The sequence below is a fragment of the Eurytemora carolleeae genome, unplaced genomic scaffold (assembly GCF_000591075.1).
Source record: "Eurytemora carolleeae unplaced genomic scaffold, Eaff_2.0 scaffold38, whole genome shotgun sequence".
NCBI lineage: Eukaryota > Metazoa > Arthropoda > Copepoda > Calanoida > Temoridae > Eurytemora > Eurytemora carolleeae.
The window spans coordinates 564987-581616 of NW_019396060.1; the positions used below are offsets into that span (position 1 = coordinate 564987).

Sequence of the window (16630 nt, forward strand, 5' to 3'; positions counted from 1 at the left end):
ACCTACAAAAGTGTAAATCCGACCTACAATCGATGACCAACCGACCTACAAATGTGTACATCCGACCTACAAATGCATATATCCGACCTACAAAAGTGTAAATCCGACCTACAACCGATGACCATCCGACCTACAAATGTGTGCATCCGACCTACAAATGCATATATCCGACCTACTAAAGTGTAAATCCGACCTACAATTGATGACCATCCGACCTACAAATGCATATGTATCCGACCTACTTAAGTGTAAATCCGACCTACAATCGATGACTATCCGACCTACAAATAATTGTACATCCGACCTACAGTAGGTCGGATCAAACAAAAGTTTTTTGAATTAAGGTGCAACTGACCTATAGTTTAACAGACCTACAGCAGCTAAAAAGCAGCTGAAAAACCACGTGCAAGTAGGTCAGAAGTGTAATATAGAGGATATGCGTAGGTCGAAAAATACACCACCCACAAAATTACGAAGAAATAATTCAAATGAACAAAAAATTAGTTCAAATTGAACTTAATCAAATGAAAATTAGTTCAAATTAACACGAGATAGTTCAAATGAACCCAATTTTTTAGAAATAGTTCAAAAAACAAAAAGTATTTTAAAATTAAGATGGTGTATTTTTCGACCTACGCAAATCCGCTATACTCCACTTCTGACCTACGCCAAATCCGCTATACTACACATCCGACCTACTAGTACATGGTTTAACAGCTGCTATATATGGACTTGTAGCCGCAGCGCACGGCCCCTAGCCGGCCTAGCCGCGGCGCTCGGCCCCCTAGCCGCAGCGCTCGGCCCCGAAATTGTCTTAACCTAACCTTACCCTCAAATGATACAAAAATAAACAGCTGGCGTATAGGTACGATGTAACTCATGTAACATTACCATTTTAAACGAACACAAAAATAGTTAAAATAAACCAAAAAGTAGTTCACACATGTGTATTAATTAAGGGTTAGGTCAGACTAAGATTTCTGGGACGATCGCATGCGGCTGGGACGTTCTTCCGACTCCTCCTTGACTATATCTCTTCTTTCCTAATCAGAAAATTGTGGATTACCTTTTGATAAATTTTGTGATATGTAAAAAAACAATAACATTTTTCTTTGGCGCTTTGTGCATTTTTTCTAAAAGAATTTCTTTCCATTTTCTTTTTTCAACTTAAAGAAAGTGTATTGCAGATTGCAGAAAGAACCTTCCCGCATCCAACACAAGGGTGGTACTTAGTTAAGACTCAAATTTGTTTATTTATTTAAAAATTTAACTAATGTATTTCTATTTTCAGAGAAATAATCCAAAAACTCTTATTTAATACACGGCGGAGAAAACATTACTATTTCATGAAAATATCCTTCTCTTTAAAAAATTTTTTTTTATGCACATCTTATTCCCCCACAGAATATCCGCCCATTCTACTAGATTTAGATTATCTTTTCCCAATTTTTTTAAGAGTACTATTAATTTAAGTAAGAAGTTACTAGGACTCAGGTCTACAGGTGGACAATATCGGCTCGAACAGTTCATCCCGATCATTACTAAAATTGTCGGCAGCTTCCGGCTCTAAATGGCTCACAACTATCCGAAACCCCGATTCATAACTTGTTATCTTCAGACTCTTTTCATTTACTTTCTTAAAATGATGATCCTAGGTTTTCTGATCTCATACTTCATATGGAATAAAAATTCTGAGAAAACCCAAGAATATAAAATATGTAAATATCAAAAAAAATAACTTTTTTAGTTATTGTTATAGCTATTAAATCGTCTAACACCCGGAAACTATCATTATTAATCGAATTCACATTTACCGGATGAGCAAAAAAGGACTCATGACTGGTTGAAACTGATCCACCTATTCAGTAATAGGATTAGTTTTAATCATTTTCAAAATTTTCAAAAGTACCTTTGTTATTTTTCAAATGGTTATAAACTTATCTTACTTTGAATTGACAAATGAATAAAAAGTCAACTAAGAACGATTTAATAATTGTCACTATATTCTCATGTTTATGGGACACCCTTTCCTTGCATTGAAATTGTTCAAGCCAAAATTAAAACATTAAAAATTCTTCCGAATGTTTGTAAACTTTGCAAATAAAGGGGGGGGGCCACAAAACGTATTACTCTCCGGAAAATTTAAACAGTGTTTAAACATAACTTAGAATTGTCGTAGGAGGCTGATTTTTTGTATGCAAACTCAGAATTATGTATATTATGTGCATTTTTTGGTTTTGAAGGAATCTGAGCAAAAGTGCGTGCGCGCGCGCGTTTTTTGTGAAAAAATGCGACTTTTTTGACAGTAAATCAATGTTAACTTAGTTAACATTGATTTACTGTCAAAAAAGTCGCATTTTTTCACAAAAAACGCGCGCGCGCACGCACTTTTGCTCAGATTCCTTCAAAACCAAAAAATGCACGTAATATACATAATTCTGAGTTTGCATGCAAAAAATCAGCCTCCTACGACAATTCTAAGTTATGTTTAAACACTGTTTAAATTTTCCGGAGAGTAATACGTTTTGTGGCCCCCCCCCCTTTGGTCACAGTCTCTGAAATTCCTTACATTCCGAGTTTTAAAGAACAACAAAGAGATTTTGTATTTTATTTTTAACAAAAAATTACCTACAACAGGATGCCTTAACAATATATAATTTAATGCCAAAATTGGTTTGTTTAAGAAGTTTTTGAGTACTATTAAGACAACCTGAATTAAGGGTGTCCAAACATACTTAAGCACTGTACGTACATGATTAATGCACATGTTATACATGATTTAGATAGCTATGTACTGTAGTGACACACCCGCGTGTAAGGACTCCCTAGCGTACTACTATCACAGCTCAATATAGCGTGCAACGCACTTAGGGAGGAAACGATCATTCACATAGTTCTAATCCTTAGATCCTCTGTGTACAGTACAATTGACAGAATATACATTATACATACACATTGAGTACAAAGTGTTTACATCGAAAATTTTTATAACACTGTAAACCTAATGTACACTGTCAACTTTATTTGCAGTGTACATAGTACACTTTGAATGTGCAATTTAGAGTATTCGTTATATAAAACTGTACGGTACTACATCAGTATATACAGTACAATATTAGTCCTGTGACCTGTACACTTTACATAACTGAACGTACAAAGAGTACGTCAAGCACATTGTACATTGTCAAATTATGTACACTGTACAGGTCAAGTACACTGTCAACAACTGTCTAGTACAGAAGAAAGAATAGAAATATGTACTGGAATGATTTAATGAAGATTTGAAGGAAAAGGTTGCAGTACGCGAGGGATTCCTGAACAAAGTTTACGTTTAATATCGTTTCAGCATGATCATTGATCAAGCAATGATCGCGCAGCTGATCATTTCCTATGTAGAAATCAAGTTTACGGGTCAAATGATCGTTTGGACAATTCACAGGGGATTACTCCAATCCAACGATCAAAAGACAAATACATAATTTCTTACTTAGATACATTTGAAATTATCTCCCGATAACTGATCATTACATAATCGATAAATTACATTACAAAAGATCGCGCAGGGGCTTGCAATTCAGGGGAGTGTTGTAGAAATGTTATCGCTTGAAGAACATTGATCGATGGATGCCATCGTGAAAAGGGAGTTTATTTATCAAAAGTGTTATTTTCTTTCACACTTTTATCTCTTCAAACCAATGAAAAGATCAAAATTGATCTTTGTGAAAGCAGTTAATTTTAACATTTATGAGATGTAAGGAGAATAGAAAGATCTAGAAGTACATATTGTCTAACTACAAGCAGGAGCTGCTGTATTAAACCATCCATGTACTGAGGTGTGTGTTTAAATGGTTTCGAGGGTTGGGATCCTCAAAACCATGCGTTGCAGTTGTACAATCTAGTATATACAGGGAACAAAGGGTCCCAGAGGGAGATATCATAGATTGAGTTTAGCAGAATTCTTCAAGTATGAATTTCACACATAGTAGTGCCGAGATAGCTCACAGTTTCATTCAGTTGCTCGGTACTAGCTCACATAATATATAACACAGTTCACATGTTGAGCTCAGAATAAGATTGACTAGGGAAGGGGGAGTACTGTTCCTTCCTCATCTTTACACAGTTGGCACACATACAGTAGTTCCCGGGAAGGAGGAGAGAGTAGGTTGGGCGGAGGTATATCTGGTTTTAAACATGGCGGAGTGGAGTAAATTTGGAGGATTTTCTAGTTCTTCGTCTTGGGTGGAGGGGAAACTACAAACACACAGGCTGACACAGTAATTGAGAGACGCTTGCGCTTAAATTCTGCCTCCAGTATTGAGTGTCGAGGGCGGAGAAGGGGTGCATTGCCAGGGCGTGGCAGATAAATAGGCGAACCAGCTGCTGAGAGGCGGAGCGGTTGCAGGAAAAGCATAGCTCTCACAGACAACAGTATCCATCTACAGAAGATAGTTTAGGTTTCGAAGTTGCAGTCGTACGAGGTGCATCCTAAACAGACCAAGATTTAAGAAGATAATCGAACATGATAAAATACTAACAGACACAAGTTTTTTCTTAATTTCGTTGAAATCGAAATTTTTTCCAGTTCACAAATCGCAATAAGAAGTTAGTTAGTTGGTGGATTATCTGTAATCGTGAAGATGATAAGATTTATAATTAAATAGCAGCTTATTTGTCAGGCATTATCAAGTTAACTTATATCATTTCACTAGGGTTAATAACTTCGAGAAGAAATCTGTAAGACCCCCCCCCCCGTTGTTAAAAAAACCATACTTTGGCGGATTTAAGTCCTACCTCAGTTCAGAAGTTGAATCCTCCTGCGGGTTGATCTCCTTCAGGACCGGAGTTAAACTGGAATCCTTCCTCCGTTGCAGCCGGAGCTAATCCTGCATCTTCCTCCTCCTATTAAAATTATTATTTATTTTTATTAAATTCCTTTCAATCCAGGAAATGTATAAAATCAGGGCACCTCCAGGATCCAGTCCACACTTAGCCTGAGCTACATGGGAATTAACCCTTTAAAATTATAAAGCATTTGTTTTCCCTAGAAAATCCGCGATTTTACAAAAAATGAGTTTTGTGATTTAGTAGATTCACCTACAATGCAGTACCAAAATATGTCATTGGTTCAATTTTTCAACATAAAGTTTGCTTAGCAAAATGTAAAATTTTATATGAATATTTCAAGAAAATGAGAATGTCCGTGAAAATATGCGATATTTTCCTAAATAAGTCCCCATTTTGAGTTGTCGGTAGAAAAATTAACAGAACAAGATTGAGAAAAACAAAAGAGAACAAAATTTGTTATTCATACCTCGTCATTGAAATATTGCTCGATTATCTCGTACGCGAGTTTGTAAATTTCGACGTTTTCGTGGTTCTGCAGAGCCTCTATCTTGTCCAGACCTCCGTACTCCTCAATGATGGCCGCGACCGCCTCGACCTCTGTGCCGGCCATCTTGAGCATGTTGTTCAGACCGTCCAGGACAACTTGGATAACCTGGGTGTCTTTGCAGCTCAACAAACTAGAAAAATGCAATTCTACAATTAAAATAAGATTCATTTTAAATCTAATAATTACATAACTTACTTTCAATCATTGTACAATCTAATTTTAAACATCACTCTCATATTCTGAATATTAACGTAAATAAAAAAAACTTGTCACTTTTCTCCAAACCCAGTGTTGTGTGGAAATCAGAAAATGTAGAAGTCGGCCTATTTTACTTTGAAATTTCAAACCAAGCGCCGTGGTTCTTAACAAGTTCCCCAATAAAAATATGAGACATGCTTGGACATACAAACAGACAAACAGCGATTACTACTTTTTATAAATAGGTAAATAACAAGAAAACTTACTTGCAGAATGGAGGAATAACCCCCTGTTGGACCAGGTATGCAACCTGGGTTTTATTCCCGGAGATTGTTAGGTTTGAGATTGCCCAGGCGGCCTCCTTCTGGGTTTGGAATTCTCCCCTAGCGGACAAATTTGAAATTTAAAGCCTTTACCTGTAGGAATATTATTAACATTCATCCTTTAACGTTTACTTATAATCAATAAGAAAAGGATTATTAAAAGTAAAAGGGTTTGTTCACATTTTAATGTAACGTATTAGCACAAATAAAATCAGGCTTTAAGAGAGAGACATCCTACAACCTCACTTTACAATCGTTAAAAACTGTTGTTTATTTATTATTATGCTAGCTGAAGTGCCTGGCGTTTGATCTATGAAAAAAAATAGATTTATAAAAACAACTAATTTTCCTTTAAAAATAAATCTCAAATCGTGTTTTTGTTTTTATAATTTTGTGTACCTGGCAAGATGTGATATAACCATAGGAACTAGTCCTTGATCTATAACTGCTTGAACCTGTCCCTGGTTTCCAGCTGTTATGTTTGACAGAAACCAAACGGCCTCCTGCAAACATTAAGGGAATTAAAAGCGCAATTTTAAGTGACCCTCCATGCAAAGATGTCCTATTCACAACGGTACCCTTGAAACCTTAGTATGATCAAAAATGTGGAAGATTCGTCGTTTGGTGACTCGAAGTGTTTATTTCTGTGAATTTCTCCATTTTTCTTATAAGCAAGTAATGCACAAGAAACCACAAAAGAAAATACATAGTTCAAATAAACGAAAACATCCATATTTAATTCATACTTGAGACAAGACAAAGCTTTCAAGGGTACCGTTGTAAATCGAGCATCGACATTTTGGCATGGAGAGTCTCTTGAAAATACAGTTCCTTTAAAGGGAGTGTTCGTGAAAAATAAAGGGGGGTATAGGCTTAATGCGATAAAAAAGCACTTTTGATCGCTACTAATCTTACTTCTATCTGTTGCGTCTATAAGAAGAAAATTGTTAAGACGTCTCATACCGAATAACATGGCGTCCATACAAATTGAGGAAATTGCAACATACGACTAAGACCGTAAAAAAATTAATTTAATTTCAAACAAATCATTCAGATATTACAACCTATAGTCATCTGAATAATTTGTTTGAAATTAAATTGATTTTTTTACGGTCTAAGTCGTATGTTGCAATTTTCTCAATTTGTATGGACGCCATGTTATTCGGTATGAGACGTCTTTAACAATTTTCTCCTTATAGACGCAACAGATAGAAGTAAGATTAGTAGCGATCAAAAGCGCTTTTTTTTCGCATTAAGCCTATACCCCCCTTTATTTTTCGCGAACACTCCCTTTAAGGACAAAATCAACGAGGAGTAATTAGTAGTTGTGAGATGAAATCAATTAAAGATTTAGCAATTTGAAATTAAATACCAGAAGTGTTTATTTTCTAATAACATTGTAAACGGTAGAAAACAAAACAAAAATGAACAGAATTAGATTCAAATATTCAATTTTGGCTGTACTATTTGGATTCTGGGGTTTATGAATACTTTAGAGTTTTAGGGTAAAAAAGGGGACATTCTTAAAAGCGTGTCCAAAATGTGAATTTAATTCATCCGAAAAAAAAACATGTAAATAATTTTTTTGCTTAGTGAAATAGTTCTGAACATCAACAAAATGAACTATTATTTAGAAAGTGAAATCATATCTCTAGAAAAATTAACCCCTGAATAAATTCAAAAATCCAAGTTTTACCTTATTAATCTTCTCTTTTGTATGATTAAGAAGACCAGGGAAATGATCTAGAGCTCCGTGATTAAGAACAGTTTGGGTCTGATCATCCGTCCCGGTCACAATGTTTCCAACAGCACGTAGAGCTGCCGTCTGAACTTTAACCTCCCTGCAACAATATTTCAGAATTAATTTTGATGTTCATAATAACATAAACATTTTTTAGCTATGAAATGTGTATTTGATGAGTTTATAAAGCACAAAATTTAACAAGTATGTAGCTTGAAAATTAAATCATTAATTAAAATGTGACTGTGTACACTAAATCATAACTTAAACTATCAGCTGTCTTTTTTTTCTAGTTTTATCATTTCACGGGAAAAATGTAAATTCCAAAACCTTAAAAGATATTTTTTGACATGAAAATATGAACCCCTTTCAAAATACTGCATATTAAGATTAGAAGATTTTTAAACCTTTGATTAGTGTTATGAATCGCTATGATTCCTTTTAATTGTATAATGTTTAAGATTGCCTTTTACTAATCTTTGCAAATCAAATTCTGAACATTGTTTTTAGATAGTTTTTGGGTCAATTTTTGCAAATATCTTATGCTGCCAGGATCTAAATTTGACTTTGTTAAAGAAAAGCAAAATGTTTGGAATAAAAATGTTAGAAAACATTTTCTCTTTTTCTACTATGCTAAATATTGACACTGAAAGAAAATATGAACAAAAACGACCCAAAGCGAACCAGCTGAAGGCACATCACTTATCACTACCTATGACTGAGAAGAGGCACTAGTTTAGAGACTACTCCACTATCTATCACCATCTGGATCTGCTCATTCCCACCGTCCGTGAGGTAGGAGAGCGCCCAGACCGTGTCTACGAGAATGTTGATGTCGGAGTGATGGATCAGCATGGATAAAGCAGGAAGAATCTCCTAAAAGCACAATTTTAAGTTAAAATAAAATAAATACTATAAAAAACCGTATAGCGCAACACAATCAACTACAAAACAAAAGATTAAAAAAAAACTTTTGTATGTCAAAATTGGTATGTAATTTCAAATGAAATATAAACCGAGAATTAGAACTAGGATGAATATTTTGAAACTATAATCAATTTCCTATAAATTCTTCGTTACTAAATTCAGTTTTCTACGAAAGATTGTTTTTCTTTATTGTTAGCATATTAGAAGTGCTTACGTTGGTGAATTTTAATCATACAAAAATCTCTAATCCTGTTTTGGCAGCCTAATTTAAGCTTCGCCAAAGGTCCTTTTAACATTCAATGTTAAATATATTTCCGATTAATTAAGAGAAACCATGGAAATATATTTTGAAATATATGATGTTGGATGAAAACTAAATACTACCTAAATAAAATAACTTAACCTTTCACCATGCAATTACATCTATTTATATGATAAATTTTACCCCAAACTTCATATATTTTCCTTAATTCAAAAATAAATGTAGAACTCCACGCAAAAATTTACGAAACAGTTTTGGAAGACGATTTTAAAGAGCGAGATGAATCGGAATGGACAAAAACCTCCAATATATATCCCTGAAATGAAATTCAACTCACATTAACCCTATAGTTGCTGAACTAGTTTCTAACCTTGATAGTATCGATAGGAGGGGGAGGATCCTTGTTCCTGCACAAGTTTACCACCACCCAGGTCACGTTCCTCAAGAAGGAGATCGGGATCTCAGGGTTGATGAAGGTTAGAAGAGGTTGAACAACTCCAAGCTGGATTACATAATCACGGAGCTGAGGACCGTCACCAATGATGTTTCCCAGGGCCCAAACAGCCTAAGAAATGTCAATGATACTACTTGAACAAGAAAAAATGTAAAGAAATAGTTTTTATTAAAAACCACAGTTTTATGTCATTTCCCTTAAAAAAAGGCATCTAATACTTCCAAAAAAGTACTAAACATTGAAAAGAAGCATCAGAAAGATTGGAATATATTTGAAAATAGTTTGAAATGAATCAATATGAATACAAATCCGAACCTGTTCACAAACATTCTGATGTTGTGAGGTGAGCAGCTGAAGAAAGAGTGGCACTGCCTCAGCTGCCACCACAGCATGCGTCTGCTGACTCGTTCCGCTTGCGATATTTGTCAGCGCCCAGGCAGCCTCGAACTGGAGGCTAGGGTTGTCGGTTGACTTGAGGCAGTTGACTAGAACTGGTAGGATGCCAGAGGCGATGAGGGCATCAATTGGAGGATTTCGGTCACTTGACAACAACTTTCTAGCAGCCTTAAAAAATAATGATGGAAAGATTTCAAAGAAGGAAAACTATATTGTAATGTTAAATAAAAATGAGTAGCATTGCATTCATATAAAATAAAAATAATAAATATATAAAAATTTATGAAAATATGTATTTAGACATTTAACGATATATAATAATGCATAACGATTAACGAATAACATCGATCCTTAACGATTTTTCATCTTCTAACGTCGTTATACATCGCCAATCGCCATGTTTCGTTTTGTTATAACCTTTTTTATTCGTTTAACCTTATCCGTTGTTGAATTTCGTTATTGATGTGTGTCTATATTTAACAATAAATAAAGTTACATAACAATTAATAAAAGTGAATAACAATGTATAACGAAGTATAAAGATGAGAAACTCCGTTACCTGTACAGCATGAAGCTGAGTAGCAGGATCAGGGGACTGGGCCTTCTCTACAATAGTTTCCAAGCTGGAGTTGGATAGGTTCTCCCTTCCCTCCTCATCATCTAGTTTTTAAAGAAATTAAAAAATGTATTTTCTTTAAAAAAAAAATTCCATGTTGAAAGATTATCTTAAGAATTTTAATCGCCGATCTGGGAAAAAACAAACGATATTTTTAAAGTATAAAAAAATAGGAGGGGAAGGCTTTTCTTTATTTCTCAAACATATTTTGAATTCATTTTACTCAGGAGGAGAAGGGATAATTCTTAAACTTATATTACGATATTTCATCGTGGAGAAAAAAAAGAAAATGAATCATAATATAAGAGAGTAAGTATAAAGTTGCGATATGTTGAATTTAAAAAACAAAATCACGTGTTTCCTAAAAGTAGTTTTAATTAAAAAAAAAAAATTTTAAGTGGGCACTGGGCAGAAGGAGATGACAAAATTTAACCCATTATTGCAGTACTTGGTGAGAGGAGGGTGGGGTATACCTGTAGTATCCTCGGTATTCGGTACATTCCTCTTCTTCTGTAGTGTTTCATCTCTCTTGTTCTTCCTGATCTCTACAGTTACATCGTTCCTCTTCTTCTTCATCTCCTGATAACACATTATAATTTAATAAAATATTGATCAAGGAATTATTAAACATAATAAAACAAAAGTTACTAATAAAATACTCATAACTTCACAGATCATTAGCACGATATTAGTTGCAATTTTGGAAGTTTAAAAGTACAACTTCAGAGAGTCTTCAATGAAGTTTTTTCTATGTTTGACCCCAACGTACGCACAGAAAGCTCAAAAAACAATTTTGTTTACTGCATGCACATTTATATAATCAGCTTTATACAAATTAAATTTAAAATGATTTAGTGTTTACAATTCCAAGTCCCAATTAAGAGCTATACACATTCTGATGCAAGATAACCAACAGAGCGTCCCATATGATATTAGATTATCTCAAAGCTTAAACGCCAAAATACGCACACAATTCTCGAAAAACTTATTATTTTCTTCATGCAAATCTTTATATTAGCAATATAATTTTTATATAAATGATTCATTTTTTTAAATTGGGTCCGTCCTACAATACGATTTTTGGACCCCTCCCCTAATCAATTTTTGTACATGACCACTTTTTCAACAATTTTCAGTTAAATTAGTATTTATTTAGGATTAGGTTGAGACACTTTTTGGGCCGAGCGCAGCGGCTAGAACAGGCTAGGGGGCCGAGTGCTGCGGCCACGGGCTTGGTTGAGTTAAGACCCTTTCTGGGCCGAGCGCTGCGGCTAGGACAGGCTAGGGGGCCGAGCGCTGCGGCCAACTCCTCTTTTACATTAGTTCATCTTCTGATAATATGTATAGCGATAAAAAAAATAATGCTGCAACATAAAACTGGGTACTGAACGGTTGTGTACGATATGAAAGTATGAAGTATAGAGTTATTTCAATGATACAAAGGGAGCCCTCCCCCCTCCCCCATTACAACTCATAAACCCCACACCCATTCCAACACATTAGCTATACTTTTCAATATTATCTAGATGCATAACAAACCTCTTGATCCTTTCCTTCATTTTTGAAAAGTTTCTGGCGGCCGACAACGGCGGCGTTCGCAGCCGGTTTATTTTTCTCCATTCTTTGTTTATTAAACTATTATTTATCTGAAAACAGTAATATGTCTGTTAGTCGCCAAATTGAACCTTGGACTTAAAAATACATTTATAAACATAAATATACTTTGAAATAAAAGTATTAGAAAATCACTTTGAAAATAAGATTAACTTTTTCTGTAGTTTTATCCGCTCCAAGAAATTTCAGGAAACGCAGTGAACGCACTGTTGAGAATGAGGTTTGGTTTGGTTTGCAAAATATCAGTGTGCAGCGGCAATGCGCATACGCTCCCTTTTCATTCTGTGGCGGGAAATTCAAATGTGAGAAATATTTTAAAGATTAGTGTATTTTTCCATCTACACAAATCCGCTATACTTCACTTCTGACTTTAACCAAATCCGCTGTACTACACATCCGACCTACTATGACGTGGTTCTACAGCTGCTATAAGGACTTGTGGCCGCAGCGCCCGGCCCCCTAGCCTGTCCATAGCCGCGGCCCGCTCGGCCCCTAGCCTGTCCTAGCCGCAGCGCTTGGCCCAGAAATTGACTTAACCTAACCTAATCCTCAAATGATACAAAAATAAACAGCTGGCGTAGGTCCGATATTGCAGTAGGTCGGAAAGTTAGTAGGTCCAGTTAAGTTTAGGAGCTGGGGGATGTTTCGTATAGACGATGTAACATTAAACCTTTTGAAGATATAATATTTTTCCCCAGCAACGAAACTCAATGAACTGGCCAGAGGGGTAATCTGATTAACTCTCCCCCTCTAAGTACTATTCCCCTATCTCACATCTAAATATGTCTATAGCCTTTGCATGCCAATCAAAGGCGGCATATGGGGGGGACAGGGGCAAGGGCGTACACAGAAATAAATATGGTGTGCCAAATGTGCGCAGAGAACCAAATTCTCCCCCCCCCCCGAACTGTTAATTCAAAACATTTTGCTTCTTGGACAGGGGCGGATACAGGGGGGGGGGACGGGGGACATTCGCCCCCCTGACAGATTCAGGGAGGGACGTAGCCCCCCCATGAGTTTGGAATTTTTTGTTCCTATTTTCAGAATAGCTTCTCAATAGCATGCTTTATGCAAAACAGGAAAAATATTTGTCTTAATAAAATGTGTGAAAAGTTAAAATCTAGTTTTTTAGTCTTAAGTCATTAATTTTTTTGAGTCTTTTAAGTCCAAAAAAAATTTCGCCTGCTGCGCGATTTTTTGTTCCCAATTATGAATTTTTTTGTTCCCAAAAAACTTGCCCCCCCCCCTCACAATTAAATCCTGTATCCGCCCCTGTTCTTGGATACTTCAAAGGTAGACATAAAGTCTAATTTTATGATCCCTAGAGCTCTGCTATCTCTGCAACTTGATTGTATAAACTTTTAAGATTTCAAACTCATGGTTATTTGACCAGAGCGCTGGGAACTTTAGAATGGGATACCTTTAATCCTGACTGCTTAATCCAAATATCCAATGTGGGCACTTTTAATTTCTTGCTGAATCCACTCTTTTTTGGATATAGTGGAGAAAAATAAAAAATTAGGGAGTCCCTCCCGTTTTTGTATATTAATCTTAAATGCCGCGCAAAATTTCAAATTTCCGGGCTTCTGATACCCGACTCTGATCTTGGTTGAATTTTTAAACTTTTCAGGATACAAGTACAAGATTAGGTTAGTCTTGAGATTAAGAAAAACAGAGGATCAAGCATTGATCTCGATATCCACCATTCTAAAGTTCACAGCTCTGACAGAATTGTTTTTGACAAAGCAGTGGCGAATTAAGGTTGGGGGGGGGGGAATAAGGGAATCATTAGGGCGCAAGTAGAGAGAGCAAGCCCCTTCTAGCCGTTTAATTCTGATTTTCAAGAATAAGTTTTTTTTTTAATTTGTCTCCGGCGCCACTTAATATCTCAAAGTGAAGATTTTTTTTAAAAAATTGTATAAAAATCCAAAATTTGATTTTTAAAAAAAATTCCATCCCACACCCAGTTTGTTATGGGAAGGGGAGAATTTTTTGATGAAAAACTAATAAATCAATAGATAATTGGATGTTATTTCTGCATAAGCGAACCATGGAGTTTAGCTCATCTTCATGGTTTTAATTTGATTATGAGCTTGACATAAAATTTTTACTGGTCACTACAGGTCAGTCAAGTAAACTTGTAGGACTGATATTATTAACTGAAAGGCCCGGCGTTGCCCGTGGAAAAAATAAAAAAATTGAAAAGAATAAAAAATTTTGGGAAAAAAATTATTTTCATTTAGCTCATAACACTGTTCGGCCACCCGTGAGTGTCCACAAAAAATTTCAGCCCAATCGGTCCAGCCGTTTGGCTGCCTATACGCAACATATATATATATATATACGAATGTCTTGTTTTATTATACTAGCCTTAGAGGGCGCGTCGCGCCCATCTTCTAAATTAATTGTGAACATGTTCTTTTTGTGTACATCTAAAAACAAAGAAGAAAATAATTTTGCAGATTTTTACAAAAAATTCGCGGATTTTCAAGAATTTAAATTTTTTTACAAAATTAAAAACTTTTAAAACAAATTTTTTTTTAAACTTTTATCATTCATAAACCTTCCCTGGGGTCCCTAGATGTCCCACAAAAAATTTGGGCCCGATCGGTTCAGCCGTTTTGACGTTTATTGGATACAAACAGACAGACAGATAAACAGACAGACAAGCCAAATTTATTTTATTATATAGACTAGGCTTTTTTCTTCTATTTCAATTGTGAACATGTTCTCATTCTTGGATTTTCCAAATTTTCAAAAATCCAATTTTGTTATAGGCAAGTTTTTGAAAATTCGATCATTTATAAAGCTTCCCTGGGGTCACGCGAGGTCCCACAAAAAAATTGGGCCCGTCTGTAAAGTGTACACGGGAAAAAAATAAACATTTTGTTTAAACAACTGATTTCTTTGACAAATATAAAAAAATTTTGTTGAAAAGAGTTTTTTTGTTGAATATAAGAGATTTTTTGGTTAAATTAAAACGATTTTTTTTGTTCACAATAAACGAGTTTTTTTAATATACTAGATCTTTTGGTTGAATTAAAACGATTTTTTTTTTAAAAAGGCGATTACGTTTAAAATAAGCGTTTTTTGTGTTAAAAATAAGCGACTTTTTTAATGAAAATAAACGATTTTATGTCGCTTATTTGGCAGTCACCAACTTCTTCTGCAATATAAGGGATTTTTTTGTTGAAACAAAACGATTTAAAAAAAAATTAGCGATTTATGATAAGCGATTTTTTCTCGCCTAATCGGGTGCCATCCAACTTTTTCACCCGAGTAGGCGACTTTTTATCGCTTAATTACGACTTTTTAATTTAGAGTGGATCATACATAAAATTCTATTCTAAATATATCATATTTTCATCCTTCATTCTTTATTTTCTTCTTTTGTTGACTGTACCTTCTGTCAATTTGGAAAAAAGATATTTTTACAAAACACTGATTATAGAGTATGCCAGGATTAGCTGGACAGACCTGAGCTGCTTGTATGGTGAATTTCTAATTTCGAATCTGCATATTCAGATAGCAGTCGCGAGATCAATAGATGAGAAGAAAATAAATCAATATTACAAGATTAATTTTCTTGAACGAATAAGAAAAAAAAATCAGTTATATAAACAAAAACTAAAAAAAACAGTTCTATAAACAAAAACTAAAAAAGCTAGAAATTCTAAATAGCGGTTCACGAAAAGTTAATAAAAACCTTTTAACTTAAATAAAGATATAAGAATAAACAAGAGCTTGAACGGAAGAAAAACAAGAAGAATGGAGAAGGGGGGAAAGAGATGGAGAAAGAAAACTGTACATGGCAGGAAGGGAGGGGAGAAAAGGAGAAAGAAAGCTGTACATGGCAGGAAGGGAGAAGAGAAAAGGAGAAAGAAAACTATGAATTGCAAGAACGGAGGGGAGAAAAGGAGAAAGAAAACTGTACATGGCAGGAAGGGAGAAGAGAAAAGGAGAAAGAAAACTATAAATGGCAAGAAGGGAGGGGAGAAAAGGAGAAAGAAAACTTTACATGGCTGGAAGGGAGGGGAGAAAAGGAGAAAGACAACTGTACATGGCAGGAAGTGAGGGGAGAAAAGGAGAACGAAAACTTTACATATCAGAGGTTTACACCATCAAGTTGAGTTTGTGGCAAAGACTCAATTCCTTTGATTTTCAATCTAATCAAATCATATATTTTCTTCAGTAATAATAAATCATAACAGTTATTAACCTTAATTTTACAATTTACTATACATGACATAATGCAATTATTTTTTAAACTATAATTTTAAAATTTATTTTGTTTTTTATTTAACAAATTATGCTGAATATTTAAGGTTTTTCTTGGGTTTTCCGTTACAAATTATCATCTCACTTTATAAACACTGAAATTAAGTTGATTATTTAAATTGTGAAATTAAAATTTATTTTTACGAACCCCACATTGATAGAGCAGCATGTCTGAATTACAACGTTACCATTTTAAAAGCTTTGTTGGATCAAGTGTGGCTAAAATAATATCCATGTCTTTGTTTTTGAAAACTGATTATTTTAATTTGTGCTTTCTCCGAAAAAGTGACTTCCACATTTTTGATCAATTAAAGTTTCAAGAGTACCGTTGTGAATCGGGAAAACCCTTTTTTTAATGGAGAATCACTGAAAATTACAACGATAGACCCCTTAAATGATTAAGATGTAATAAAAAAATATTTTTTTTTA

At 34.8% G+C, this 16630-nt stretch overlaps 1 protein-coding gene across 2 annotated transcripts; it reads right to left on the reverse strand.

Annotated features, from left to right (window-relative positions):
- Window positions 1-2594: 2594 nt before the first annotated feature.
- LOC111708444 (importin subunit alpha-4) lies at window positions 2595-11974 on the reverse strand. Of its 2 annotated transcripts, XR_002766672.1 has the most exons (13): window positions 11849-11974; window positions 10783-10888; window positions 10253-10353; window positions 9613-9861; window positions 9214-9408; window positions 8367-8530; window positions 7610-7754; window positions 6313-6416; window positions 5857-5973; window positions 5312-5522; window positions 4792-4899; window positions 3488-4485; window positions 2595-3388 (listed from the first exon to the last, which is right to left on the reverse strand). XR_002766672.1 is itself a non-coding variant. In XM_023481825.1 (12 exons), exons 1-11 carry the CDS (start codon window positions 11927-11929, stop codon window positions 4798-4800), a joined length of 1575 nt encoding a protein of 524 aa, XP_023337593.1. In that variant the 5' UTR covers window positions 11930-11974; the 3' UTR covers window positions 2595-4485; window positions 4792-4797. The 2 variants fall into 2 exon arrangements, 1 of the variants encoding a protein (XP_023337593.1); XM_023481825.1 differs by having other exon boundaries at window positions 2595-4485.
- Between the last annotated feature and the right edge of the window lie 4656 nt (window positions 11975-16630).